General features: G+C 40.5%; 1 protein-coding gene across 2 annotated transcripts in view; it reads left to right on the top strand.

Annotated features, from left to right (window-relative positions):
- Positions 1-14,371, top strand: part of BPGM (bisphosphoglycerate mutase) — a 29,036-nt gene extending 14,665 nt beyond the window's left edge. For both annotated transcript variants that reach the window (XM_084896602.1, XM_084896603.1), the window contains exon 3: positions 13,443-14,371. In XM_084896602.1, the coding sequence (XP_084752728.1) occupies positions 13,443-13,621 (179 nt within the window). In that variant the 3' untranslated portion in view covers positions 13,622-14,371. The remainder of the gene's footprint in view (positions 1-13,442) is intronic.
- The last annotated feature ends 506 nt before the right edge of the window (positions 14,372-14,877 follow it).

Raw genomic sequence — 14,877 nt, 5'->3', positions numbered from 1 at the left:
GCTACCTGTCTCTTACGTTAACATGAACTAAATGAACTCTTTTGAGGACTCAAGCTCACCAGTTGGGCCATCAGTGATTGCACTGTGTTTCAGGGCATTTCTTACCCCCCTTCCTCCCTTCACTAAATAACATTCTCCAGTTGTGCTTTTTGAGTGATCTGCTCTGTCTGGTGTTTTCTTGTCTATCATCATGTCAGCAGTTAACTTACTGATGTTAGAGTGCGTTTCTCTAACATTCCTTTTCCATTCTGCTTTACTTTTCTAGATGGGGCTGTGAAAAATGAAAGGGTTGACCTCATAGGTGAATTAAGTGAAAATAGGTTGTTGGTAACAAAATAAAGTGATCTTTATAAGATTTTACTGTAAACTTTTTAGTGTATGTTTTTTTAGCCCTAATTTTTATAACATGGCCAACAGCCAAATCATTACTCATATACCTGCATCCATTAGTTTTGCAGAAATTTAAGATCTACAGACTTTATTGGCTGTTAAAAACTTTATTGTCTAGACATGGCGCTCGATCTGTTTGTATGTGTGTGTGTATATATCTTATTTACTCAACTATATAAAGGATTCTATTCTTCCTTGTTCAGAACAGATGTTTGGTTAAGTGATATATAACTTCATTATTATTGGACTATAGTATTTTATTGTTTGAAGAAGGATTGAGGCTCCTCTTAGGATGACAACAGACTGAAATTTATAATTTCAAAGTTTCTTCCAGAAGATGTACTCTTTTTCACATGCCAATTTTCTCTTTTCAGAGATGGAACTTAGCTCTCTTTGTGGCTAGGCACACTTCCCTCAAGAAAATGTTATCATTTAGGGTCCTCTTTGCTTTCTTGTCCTTGCTAGGAAATTTTCCCTTTAAAAACAAAACCCTGCCATTTAGTATCATCTACTCTCCTATCTTCAGGTTTAAATGTCTTTAATATTATTCTGTAGCCCAACCATAGCTCATTCTAGTGCTCCTCTATTAGTGCATTGATGATTTAACTATTTGCTACTGTTCTTTTTTGAAGGAAATAGGATAGTTTAACAAATGGTGCCAAAGAAAAGTGTCACCATGGTGGGGAATGAGGGAGAATTACCGGTGGAAGGCAAGGTTACACATAGAAAAGTTTACTTTACATATTTAAGAGAGGTTTTGAAATAATTAATAGTTTATTGAGAAACAATTAAATGGTAAAGCTGTTTTGGAAAACAATCTGGCAGTTCTCTGACAGATTAAATATAGTTACCATATGATCCAGCAATTCCAGTCCTAGGTATATATCTGTTTTAGTTTCCTAGTGCTAATGTAACAAAATACCAAAAACTGGATTACTTAAAGCAACAGATAGTAATTTTCTCATAGCTTGGGGGGCTAAAAGTCCTAAATAAAAATGTTGGCAGGGTAACGCTCTCTCTGGTGGCTTTAGGAAAGAATCCTTTCATGCCTCTTGTACCTTCCGGTGATTGCCGGAAATCTACAAATCTGTTTCTTGGTTTGTAGATCCATTGCTGCAAACCCCTGTCTTCACTTGGCTTTCTGTTTGTGTATATCTCTGATTCTTGTCCAAATTTCCCCCTTTTGTCCTTACATCAGTAATATTGGACTAGTGCCTACCCCATTGGCCTCATTTTAACTTGGTTACCTCTATAAAAACCTATTTCCAAATAAGGTCACTTACCAAGGTATTGGAGGTTAGGACTTCAACATATTTTTTTTTGGGGGGGGGAGAGGGGAGGAGGAGAGGAGGTAGATACAGTTAAATCCAGAAGAATACCTAAGATAATAAAACATATATCCGTACCAAAATTTTTAAATAAACCTTTATAGTACTATTATTCATAGTAGTCAAAATGTGGAAGCAACCCAAATGCCCATTAACTGGTGGTTAGATAAATTAAATGTGGTATGTCCGTACAATAGAAACAACCGAATGGACGACCAAACAAGCTTCGTGGGGCAACCAGGCCAGCAGGGGGATTAGTGAGGGCCGACCCAACAACTGAGCAGCAGGCTGCGTGGGGCGACCAGGCTGGCTGGGGGCATAGTTGGAGGTGACCAGGCCAGTGTGTGGGGGGGTACAGTGAGGGGCAACCAGGCTGGCAGGGGGGCGGGCAGTTGAGAGCAACCAGGCTGGCAGGAGGGGGGCAGTAAGAGGTGATCAGGCTTGCAGGAGAGGCAGTTAGGAGTGACCAGGCCAGCAGAGAGGGCAGTTGGGGGTGACCAGGCCATCAGGGGTGGCAGTTAGAGGTAATCAGGTAGGCAAGCAGGTGAGCAGTTAGGAGCCAGTGGTCCTGAGGATCAGGCCTAAACCGGTAGTTGGACATCCCCCCAAGGGGTCCCAGGTTGGAGAGGGTGCAGGCTGTGCTGAGGGGATCCCACTGTGCACCAGGCCTCTAGTCTACATATATAAAAGCCTAAGTGACCATCTAACCAGTAGCTATGATGCACAATGGCCACCAGGGGCAGACGCTCCGACTGGTAGCTATGACAAGCACTGACCACCAGGGGGCAGACGCTCAATACAGGAGCTGCCAAGTGACAGCAACTTTATAGAGTGCTCTCCTGCACTCTGGGACCCCCTGGGAATGTTAGACTGCCAGTTTTGGCCCTATCCCTGTACGTCAGGCCGAGAGACCCCACCTGCCAGAGGGACCTCGCTCACTCCACAGATGCCTTTTTAGCCCCGGAACCACCCAGGTGCAGCCAGCCAGGGAGGGACCACGGGAGGTTGGCCCCAGGGCGTGTCTGGCCTGTCTTGCCCAATCCCACCCCACTGGCCACCTTCTAATTAATTTCCTTTCAATGCGCACTAATTTGTGCACTGGGTCTCTGATTCAGCAATAAAAAAGAATAAGATACTGTTACATGCTACAACATGGATGAACCTCAAAATTGCTATAATAGAAGAAAAAAGTCACAGAGTATCATCCTATATATCAATAATAAAGAGCTAATATGCAAATAGACTGAATGGTGGAACAACTGAACAACCAGTTGCTATGATATGCGCTGAGCACTGTTGGCTGCGGCGGGATGGTAGAGCAGGTGAGCAAGGGCACCAGACCAAGGCGGGGAACCTGTTGCTGTCATGGGGCGAGCCTCTGGTGGATACTGAAAATTCTTTGCTCCTGTGTGCCTGGGTCCCACCTGGCACTTGCACCTACTGCTGGCACCAGAGCCTCCACCTGTACCGACTGCCAGTGCCAACCATGCTTATATCCGTAGCCAGCACCGGAGTCACCACCTGCACCCACTGCCAGTGCATGGCACTGCTCCTGATCACTTGGCGCCATCAGTGGGTGCGGGCGGCAGCTGCCAGCCCTGTTTGTCCCTGAAGGCTTTTCCACCTCCCCCTGCTACTGAGGGGTGATGGGTGCAGCAGCCACTACTCACATGCACTGCTTGCGCCTGCCCCAATCACTTCATGCCATGCCATCAGTGAGTGCGAGCAGGGCTGGCACTGTCAGTGTGTAGTGGTGGTGGCGGTGGGAATGGAGCTGCCAGCAGACAGGGGACCTGGGACTGAAGTGGGAGGGGGTGGGCTGGGGCATGTAGGATGGGCTGATACCCGTCCCTGTGCCTATCGCAGCCTCGTGGACCACAGTTCCTTTCAAGGTGCACAAATTTGTGCACTGGGCCCCTAGTATATTATAGGATTCTATATCCAGAATAGGCCAGTCTGCAGAGACAGAAAGAAGGTTGTTCCTGGGGCTGGGGTAGAGGCAAAGGAGGGCATGGAGTGAAGCATGACTGCTAAATAGGTGCAGGGTTTCTGGTTGGGGTTGTGGCAATGTTCTGAAATGTATTATGTGATAATTACACAAGTCTGTGAATTGTACACTTTAAATGGGTGAATTGAATGATATGTGAGTTATTGAAGTTGCAAAAATAATTACATCAGTGGGACTGAAAGATGAAAGGATTTGACATTGGCCTAGAAAAACAGCTTAGGGCAAATATATAAAAGTGATAAAGTAGAAATGTGTGGATGTGAAGTATAGAATCAATAAAAAATTAGAACACAGCTTTGCCCAATGGGACAGAAATGAATCTACAGGAATTTTTCCTGAGAAATTAGCAGGCTTTCGCACCCAGGCTGCATTTAACCTTTCTTCTGAAGATTTTTATTTTTAGTTGGAGGTATGGGACTCTTATCACATTTCAGAGATTAATTAATTTGAATCTATCTCAAATTGTAATTCCTACCCCTATTACTATAAATAGATTTCATAGAAAAGGTTTTATTTGGGAAATAATTGAGTTAAAACATTGACTTTCATGCTGGAAGAGGTCAATTATGTGAAGATAACTTGAGTAGGAAGTATGTGAAAGTAGAAAAAGGTATAGGGCTGGCAGCTATCTGCAGGGAAGAAAGAAGGTGTATATGAGGGAGACAGGGAATGGAAATGGTAGGGTTGGTGTCCAGGGAGAATGGCAGACATTCAGCGGGGGGAAAAATGATCAGAAAAGCCAGAATATGCTATTAGGCACAAACCTGTGGCTGGGGAAACAAATGGAGTCTATGTGAGGATTGAGATTTGTCCACTGGGAGACAGACATAAAGTGGTTTGTAATGTTGGCTCACCATTCTGGGTATATGTAATAACTTTGCTCCTTTTGGGCCTATAGTGCCCCCTGGTGGTACTGTTGGTAATATTTATGGAATTCTTCGATGTTGCTATGATTCCCTATATAGGTATTTACTCCCGTGCCAAACATGGAAGAAATTATTTCATGTGCATGAAGAAGACTGGAGTATATTTTAGGATCACTTCATAAATTAATTCTCTTATTTTCTACATGTCATTTTCCACTAATAGAATTTCTCTTGTAGAGGATATTGAAGAGTAAGATCCAAGCATTCTGCCCTGGCCAGATGGGTCAATTGGGGAAATGATAGAACTATTTTGGACACTAAAAGGGGTGAATTTTACTGTATGTGAATTTACCTCAATTTTCGGAGATCCCCTTTGTCTAGTGAAGTGATCATTGCTCTAACTGGGTGGGACCTTGCCTTTGTTTCACAAAATAATAGACTGGATTAGTCTGTCAGTAGAATTGAATGAAAGTTGCTATGTACATCTACCTGTCCCTTTGAAAACTAACCTGGAGGCCATCATTATGCTTTCTAATAAACATTTCAGGACCTAATGGTGCAGACTTTATTTAACATCTAGCTCATGGTCAATATATAGAATTCCCTCTTAAAGTCCTTCTTCCTTCTTCATAAGAAGTTTTGTACATGCTTTTGGACCATGAAATTTTGTACTTGAGGACTGGAGCTCCATTAGTGAAGGTTTTCCTGCCCCCAAACTATTTCTTCTCATTTGCCACCAAATTCTAAGTTCTATTCTTAATTGGGCCTTCCATCTATCTTTTTTTCCTTTTCACAACCAGCTAATCTAGGAGTAGGTGACCAAGGACCTCCTGGAGTCAAAGCAGAAGAACAGCACAGTGGGAAGCGAGAGTTACTGATTTAGAGCTGGAACTGTAAACACAGGAAACACATGCCAGGGCCTAGGCCTGATCAGGATGGCCTCTACCCTGTGAAATGACTTATTTATGTAATATCTCTGCTCTTAAATTATATGTAATTTTTAGATTTGATTTACTTTAACTTGATGGTAGTTTTTAGTACTTTTAGAAGAAAGAAGAGTTAGAGCAGATATGAAATTTTATATAGTAAGAAAATTCCTCCTTAAGGGACTGCTTTCCTGAGTTTTAGCAGCACAGTAACCTATGCTAGACTGACAAGTTGGGATTGAAGCAGGGCCCACCTCACTGGTCCAGACACTCTCCTCCCATAGCACAATCCTTAAAAAACTCCTCTACCAGGCTCAGTGTCTAAACACATGCTGTTCTGTAGCATTCCAGACAGGCGTGTGTTTCATTCTCTGTGGTTGGCATAGTCACTTCCTGTTTGTTTCCTGCTGGCCCACAGAGAAGGCAAGGCCAGGTCCTGAACCGAGGCAGTGGATGCAGTCTGCATCTTGCCAGCGGAAGCGGATTGTTTAGTCTGGGTTCAAGCACAGGGCTAGGCAGTTTCAAGTTTGGAATAAGAGTGGCATGCAAGAGACTCATGAAAGACATACTTGATCCCTGAAGAATTGCATGCAGCTGTACACATTGCAAGGCACAGAAGTGGTCAGATGAAATTAGAGAATCAGGGAGGAAAGGTCAGCTGGAACTCACTGTGGGACAGGGACAGACAAGTAAGTCACCTTTGGCATTTTAGTGTGATATTTTCAGAAGCAGCGAATTTAGGTCTCTCTTTTATGAAACAATTACTAGCGTAGTGGTATAGTTAAACTTGCTCTTATAAGTATCATGTATTTGTAGAAATCTTTAAAAGTTGTAGGCTATTTAACTATAAAATTAAAAGTAGAATGGATTCTTCTCTCTGCCTTATTCTAAATTAGAAGCTGTTATCCTATCATTATGCTACAATCTATACAAGTAATAATAAAAGTGTAATTTGTTAATTAGACCGGACGTCCTTCCGGATGAAGCTGGGGCTGTGAGGGAAGCAAGCCTGGGACCCAAGTGCCAGAGGGAAGCCTGTGCCAGCTGCCGGGGGAAGATATGCCTACTCTTGCACGAATTTTGTGCATCGGGCCTCTAGTATTCAAATAACCCATTCACAGTTGTTGTTCAACCATTCTTAAGCTGTACATATATATAGCATTCAGATCTTAAAGAATTTTAATTAAAAATAGGTAGATCATCTATAAAATGCAGATTTTTTTTTTTTTTTTTTTTTTTTTTTTAGAATTTCTGATGTTAGCTCTTATTTTGGCAATAGAAGAATACAGAACACTTATCATGAATACCCATCAGTGGGATTTGAATTATGACTTGCTTGATTGGGAAAGGGAAGTGAGGCATAGGTGGGACCTCATACTTGAGTGATTTGGTCAAAACTGTTTCCCTCTTTCTAATCCCCCAAAATATGCATGTTAGAAGTAGGGTTTCCTCTTGTCCTATGGCAAATCTTGTCTCCCTCAACATCTTTTCTCCTATTTCCTGATATCAAAGATTTTAAACAAACACTTTTGGAGAAAACCAAAGAAAATACATAGAAGACAAATTTAATGTGAATTGTTTACTTTATTAGCACTAAATGCAAGCAGTCTTTTGTTCAACTTTTTCAATTCCCTTTTTTTCCTGGTAAGGTAATGAAGAGAATACAATCTCTAATCAAGGCTTCAACAATAAAAGACTAGATTTAATTTGAAAGCCCAAGAGTTCAGTTTCATTCATTTCAGCTATGTGCTGAGGTCTGTTAAACCAGGTATTGTTCTTGGTGTAAGGGTTCTATGGCACCTATAATTAGACACATGAAGTCCTTACTTTTGACCAACTGTGTCTCCACTTGGATCTCTTTCTAAAACTTAGCCAACTGCACCCCTGGAAGGCCTCAGAATGCTTTCCTGTGTAGGCTTTATGTAATAGAGTATTAGTTAATATTTTATTCCTTATAGCCTATATTTATGTAATAAAGGTAGATATATAATATATCAGCCATATGTATAATTTCTGGATCCTACAGCCAACACATAATAGTGGTCCTTACTGTTGAACATTTACTAAATTTTTTTCAGTGGGTAAGGTACTGTTCTAAGATCATGGGTGATATAGGGTTGTATAAAACATGGTTCTTCTCCAAGGAGCTTATAATCCTGGTGGGAGAAGTGAGCATATGCACAGCCACTCCCACAAAGCGTGAGTGGTATAGTATATATACAGTGATTGTAACTGTCTGTGGTTCCTGTTTCTGCTGAGGTGATATAGACTTGACTTTCTGAAGTAAGTCCTGTATGCAGAAAAGAATTTATCCTCTTATTGGTCTTGAGGTGTTTCCTCTTTGACTTTACCTATCACCAGACTTTTATTCTTACTTGAACTATCCCAATCATTTAATTTGATTGCAGTTAATTCCTAAAAGCTCCTACATGAAGATTTGAGTATTAAAGGCAAGGAGACATATGTAATACTTTTAATAATAAAGAATTTTCTTAAAGAATTAAAGGCAGTTGCCCTGGCCTGTGTTGCTCAGTTGGTTGGATCATTGTCCTATATACCAGCAGGTGGCAAGTTTGATTCCTGGTTCCATCCCCAGTTGAGACATATGCCAGAGATAGCCAATTGATGTTTCTCTCCCCTCTTCCCCCTCCCTTTTCCCCTCTCCCCTTTCCCTTTAACCCCCACTCCCTCCTACTTCTCCCTCTCCTTCCCTCCCCTCTCTCCTCCCTCTGTAAGATTAATTAAAAAGAATTAAAGACAACGGTTGGGGTTCAGGAGGGGGTGAGAGGGGTGATGGAAAATGGTTGATGCAGGATGAGAACTTCGATGTTTTCTTTAGAACATGCTTGGATGCTGAATAACAAAAAAAAATTACACCAGTTATTAGATAGAAGATGTGATAGTATGTTCCAGTTAATGAGTTTGTAGCACGATATTACATAATATAGTATTGATTCAGTTTGGTTTAATCTAGTGCAGATGCATTATTCTAGCCTTAGGAGTTCTGCTTGCTTAACTTTCTTAGGACAAAGAATGTGACTTACTTATGCAAAAATTGAGCAATGAGTAATGGCTTCGCTGTAGTTTTTCCTAATTTGCTATTTAAAAATTTGTCTCATTGACTGCTTATTAACTAGTCTAAGTATTTTAAATATTTGCAAGTAATTAGTCTACTGTGTGAATGACTTGAGTAGTTATTAAAGTGGAATGTCAACTTTTTTTTATTGGAAACATTCCTATTTTTGTTGAGCTCTCCTTCCTTTGTAGATGAAAAATTATAGTTTATGGCCTTTGTTTAGTTGGTTCTTTGATTTGATCCTACACACCTAAGCCAAAGGCATGAGCTTAAGAGTGGTGCTATTAAAGAGAGGACCTGCTAGAATTGGTTAGATCTAAGGCCACTGTTAAACAAGGACTCTTTTCTAAGGTCACAGACTGTAACCCCCAAACCTCATCATGATGACAGTGTGTGAACTATTTCAAGAGGACCAGACAAATGTGTTCACATCCTTTCCTACTATTGAAAACATGAGAACACCGGAGCAAGGGAACATCCCCGGAAGTTTGTCCTTCCACGGTGCCAGGTTCATTAGGAGAATAAACCCCGTTACACCCTATTACCTCAGTCTTGCCATAGGATTTGATATAACTGTCTTGGCTGTCTGTGACTTCATGGTGGATTGACAAAGGTGTCCAAAAAGTCCACTCTGCTCTGTACATCTTTAGCACCTAGCCTTTCACAGGGCAGCACATGCCACAAACATACTCCTCTCCTCATGCTGTGGTGGAAATATCCATAGATGAGTCAGATGACCAGAGTTGAAGTCCTGGGATTTGGAAATTAAAAAAAAAAAAAATCACACACCACCAGGTCCAGTTGTAGTACCATAATAGTTTTGTGACTTGAGCAGTTTTATATATCTTCTCTGGATTTGTTTAGTATTTTTAACAGCCTTATTAAGATATAATTCACGTATCATACAATTCACTTATGTAAAGTATATAGTTCATTGGCTTTCAGTATATTCACAAAGTTATCCATCCATCACCATAGTTGATTTTAGAACACTTTTATTGCCCTCCAAAGAAACCCCACACCTTGCTGTCACTTCCCAGTCCCCTCATTCCCTCTAGTCCTAGGCATCCACTAATCTGTTTATAAATTTGTCTAATCTGGACATTTCACATTAATAGAATCGTACAATGTGTAGTCTTTTGTGACTCGCTTCTTTCACTTAGCATAATATTTTCAAGGTTCCTCAGTATTTAGCACTTATTAGTGCTTTGTTCCTTTTTATTGCCATATAATATTCCACTGTATGGATATATTACATTTGATTTATTCATTCATCAGTTGATGGACATTTAACCTTTTTCCACTTTTTGGCTACTATGAATAATGCTGCTATGAAACTTCATGTACAAGTTTTTGTGTGGGCCTGTTTTCATTTCTCTTGGGTATATACATAAGAGTGAAATTGCTAGGTCACATGGGAACCCTATGCTTAACTGTTTGAATTCCTATGTATATTATTTGGGTTTTTTTTTGTTTTTTTTTTTTGTTTGTTTGTTTTTAAATATATTTTATTGATTTTGTACAGAGATGAAGGGAGAGAGATAGAGAGCTAGAAACATCGATGAGAGAGAGTCATCGATCAGCTGCCTCTTGCACACCCCCTACTGGGGATGTGCCCGCAACCAAGGTACATGCCCGTGACCGGAATCGAACCCGAGACCTTTCAGTCCCCAAGCCGACGCTCTATCCATTGAGCCAAACCGGTTTCGGCTGTTTTGTTTCTATTATAAATGGAATTGTTTTAATTTCATTTTTTATTTGCTCATCACTACTATGTAGAAATATAATTTTTATATATTCATCTTATCTCTTGCAACATTGCTGAATTCATTTATTGATTCAGTTTTTAGTGGGATTGTGTCATCTGAAAATAGAGATAGTCTACCTCTTTCTTTTCAGTCTGAATGCTTTTTATTTCCTTTTCTTGCATAGTTGCCCTGGCTAAAACCTCCAGTACAATGTTGAATAAAAGTGGGAGCTTAGTCATCCTATATAATAAAAGGGTAATATGCTAATCCACTGAGCGGCAAAATGACCATTCGCTATGATATGCATTGACCATCAGGGAGCAGATGCTCAACACAGGAGCTGCCCCATGATGGTCAGTGTGTGCATTTCCACAGGAGGAGCGCCACTTAGCCATAAGCCAAGCTGACAGCTGGCGAGTACAGTGGCCCAACTCCATCTAAGTGCTAGGACTGTCTGACTGCAGGCCTAAGCCGTCAATCAGACATCCCCCGAGGGCTCCTGGACTGTGAAAGGGCACAGGCCAGGCTGAGGGACACCTTCTCCCCCACCTCTCCCCAGTGCACAAATGTCGTACACCAGGCCTCTAGTTTTAAAATAAAGTCCTAGATCCAAAAATCACTTATAAAGATTAATGGTAGGTAATGTTGTCAAGGCCTACAATCTATAAGCAGTGAATCTGAGATGCTGATACAGATGTGTATGCTCATAATTTCTATTTCTCCTGGAAAGCATTAGTTAAACATGATCATTTTTACTAAACTGTTGTCTCCTAACAAATGTTTTGCAGTGAAAATTTAGATTGATTGAAGAAATCTTTAAAATCAATTTTCTCTCCAATTCAATGAACAATATGCTTACATACTCTGGATAAAGATAAAACATGGTCCTTGCATGATAGATGAATGTAAACACTAGTCAGTGTCCCGATGTTTTTCATGCCTCCCTCTAAAGTGCCTTTACTTTTCTTAGCCTTTAACAATAGAATAGAGGAACTTTGGTGCTAGTAGAGGCTATCCTCCCTCCTTTCATAAATGAAGAAATAGTTCAGTAGAGGTCAAATCCTGGGCAAGGTCACAAGTGCTATGCATATATACTGGTATTAATATAATAGGCCCTCAGTTACTGGCTGTTGCTATGCATATATACTGGTATAGTAGGCCCTCAGTTACTGGCTGCTGAGTGAGTTAGGCCTAGGGACCTTCAGAGCTTCCCTCGATTGGGGTGAGAACTTCTGAGTTCTAAAGCCTCATTGGTCACCTGGCTCTAAACCTCGTGCTGGTGAATTCTGCTCTGCTGTCTCCAGGCAGCTGTTGTGCATCCAGCTGACAGATCTGACCGAACTAGAGGGCTCTCAGAATCCTCCCACTAAGCAGCTGGCTCTCTGGTCTGAACTGATTTGTTCCTCGCAGCTTTAGTTTGGGATAGTAATTTTTTGTAGGGTTATATGCAGTGTGGGGATAGGGACTTGGCAGGGCAAAGTAATGTTTTAGTAGTCTACCCTTTAAATCTTCCACCTAGAAGAGAATTCCTAATAGGGACAAAGAGGCACTGCTATACTTTTTCATGTTCTCCTAAATCCATTTCTACTATCCCACATCATTCCTTGGTAATTCCAAAGGAAGGGTGTGTGTTTCTTTGCTAACCTGACAGAGAGAATGGTGGCCCAGAAAATTCACGTGCCTGAAGTTATAGGGTTTAGCATATTGAGGGGGACTGGCAGAAGAGGAGATGGGCATGGTGTACTGTCCTTGGTTTCATAGCTGTTTGAATATGTACAGTTTGTGTATTAGAGTCCTTAGGTAGCTCTTCAGGGCCTAGAATGAAACTCTAATAAAGAACTACCCTAGCCCTAACCCGTTTGGCTCAGTGGATAGAGCGTCAGGTTGAGAACTGAAGGGTCCCAAGTTCAATTCCAGTCAAGGGCATGTACCTTGGCTGCAGGCACATCCCCAATAGGGGGTGTGCAGGAGACAGCTGATCAATGTTTCTCATTGATGTTTCTAACTCTCTATCCCTCTCCCTTCCTCTATGTAAAAACATCAATTAAAAAAAATAATATATATATATATATATATATATATATATATATATATATATTTTAAAACTACCCTAGTAGTTGAGATCCAGTGCTATGGTTCTATGACTTTTTTGGCTGGTGCTATTGTTACAATCATTGGTTAATTAAAATGACAAAGTACATTGAGAACTAACTGATGGTAACTTTTTTTCTGCCATCATCACCTCCCAAGTAAAGAGAACCCTTCACACTCTTCCTCGGAACTTGCTCCACCTCGGTACTTTGCTGTTAATATAGAACAGAAGCATTTGGTTAAAATGTAGAAGTCTATGTAACGAAAGTATGTTTTTAAAATAGAAAATTTGAATAGTTTCAGTTTTCTTTTAATTTGCTTAACTCTGTCTCTTTTCTCCTTTCTTCTCTTTGCCCATTTTGAACTCAGAAAAACTTGAAGGCATTCCTTGGTACAGTAGTAACAGATGCCTGGGTTTGAATCAGGCTCTGCTACTTATTGTCTGTGTGATTGTCAGTTGTTTGCTTGACCTCTCTGTGCCAAAACTTGTTACCTCATAGGATTGCAGCAATGGTTAAATGAGTTACTACATATAAACTGTTAAGAGTAAGTACTTGGCATGTAGAATGTACATCATACATGCTAGCGTTTTTGTTTAAAGTAATCATAATAATAAAAATACTATCACTACCACCGCTACTGCTATAGTCTTAATCCAACTCCAATTCTTCTGGTCAAAGTTGAAGTACTTGTAATTTAGCTTATTTAAAAACTAATTGAAGGTAATTTGTCCATCACACATACCTTCCTCTCCTATCAGTTGGGATGATAAAGGACAGTTGGAGAATGAGGCCAGTTTACAAGGCATGACTAATAATCCTTTTCTGATTCTTCTCATTGGGCTTTCCAGGGAGCTAGAAAGTGTTTCCCTTGATAGGATTTAGCGCGAGCATCCCGGCTCACTCAGTGTTGGAAAACCAACCACTTTCTAATCTGTTGAACTAGATTTAAACACAACCACCTCCAGGGTTGTCTTTAATGCCTTGTTCCTTCCTCTCTCAATCTGCAGGTATCTCAGATGAAGACATTATCAACATTACTCTTCCCACTGGCGTCCCCATTCTCCTGGAACTGGATGAGAACCTGCATGCTGTTGGGCCTCACCAGTTCCTGGGAGACCAAGAGGCTATCCAAGCAGCCATTAAGAAAGTAGATGATCAAGGAAAAGTGAAAAAAGCTGCAAAATAAAGTGTTCCCAAGTGTTGGCTAGGAATGGCTACAAAAAGGAGTGGCATGCAGTGTGTTATAGGTGCTGATCTCTCCCTCTCCTCTCTCTCTTCCTGATTTTTTCCAGAGCTAGGCTGTGGGGTGAAGTTTGTATCGGTAACTAGGTTACTTATGTTGGCCCAGATAAAGACTTTAGGGTGCCTGAGTGCTTATGTCATAAGTCTCTTATGGGTTAGCTCTCCTGCCAGCCGTGTTTGAATTAAACTACTCAGCAGTGGGGCTTAATGTCCTAAGTTTATTAGATGGTAGAGTGATAATGGAGGTAAAGTTTAAGGTATTTCATCATTCAACAAATCATTGTGAAGCCACCACTGACAGGTACTAATTACTGTAATAAATAGTTCACTTTTATATTTACTAAGACTTTCTGGGATGATAGGAGAGGGTATTAGATAATATACTAAATGTATTTATTATTAGTCTTTTCCTCTAGGAAACGGGATGTTTTGATAGGTAAGATGAGAGGCCCATTAAGTGGGAAAGCCACAGGTGGGTTCCTCCACGACAGCCAGCGATAAACAGCAAGCCCCTTTGCCCTGTCTCTAGCCCAGAGACTCCTTTGTTTGAGATTTGGTGGCATTCCTCTTCGGCAGTTAAGAGTTAGCAGCACATAGACAACTATAGCTGTTTGTGTTCTCTTATTTTTGTTTCTTGAACTTGAATCCTTGGATACTTAAAATTCATTTAAAAAATAAAGTTCTGTGACCAAAACTCTTCTGCTCATATCTTTCTGTATCACTCAAAGAGTTGCACCTTTTTTCAACACATAGACACTCTAATTCTCTATAAATTGAAGGTTGGTGTCAGGAAGTGTAACACAATTGATGTAATTTTATACATGTGAGCAAGGGAAATGATATATTGGAGTTTGTCACATACATTTATTGTTCATCTGCTGAGGGCTAAGAGTAGCCAGGGTAGGCCATGGACAGAATTGATTGCTTATCCATCTTAATGATACCGTTTTCCATAGTATATTTTTAAATACTTTAGGTATGTATGTCATTTCTTTAAGGGACATATATTTCAATGATAAATTCATGTAAAAAATTGTAGCTGTAATAGTTGTTACAGATATTTACCATTTTTTATGGCTTTCCATTGGTGAATTAACTTGTTGTATCCATATTACAATAAAACTGGCATTAGAAGAAAACTAATTCTAAAATCCTTGCCACTGCTTGGTCTCTCTTTAATCCTTAAGTCAAGACTTACAG

This window comes from Pipistrellus hanaki, assembly GCF_964339955.1.
Source record: "Pipistrellus hanaki genome assembly, chromosome: 10".
NCBI lineage: Eukaryota > Metazoa > Chordata > Mammalia > Chiroptera > Vespertilionidae > Pipistrellus > Pipistrellus hanaki.
This window is presented reverse-complemented; position numbering and strand designations above follow the sequence as displayed.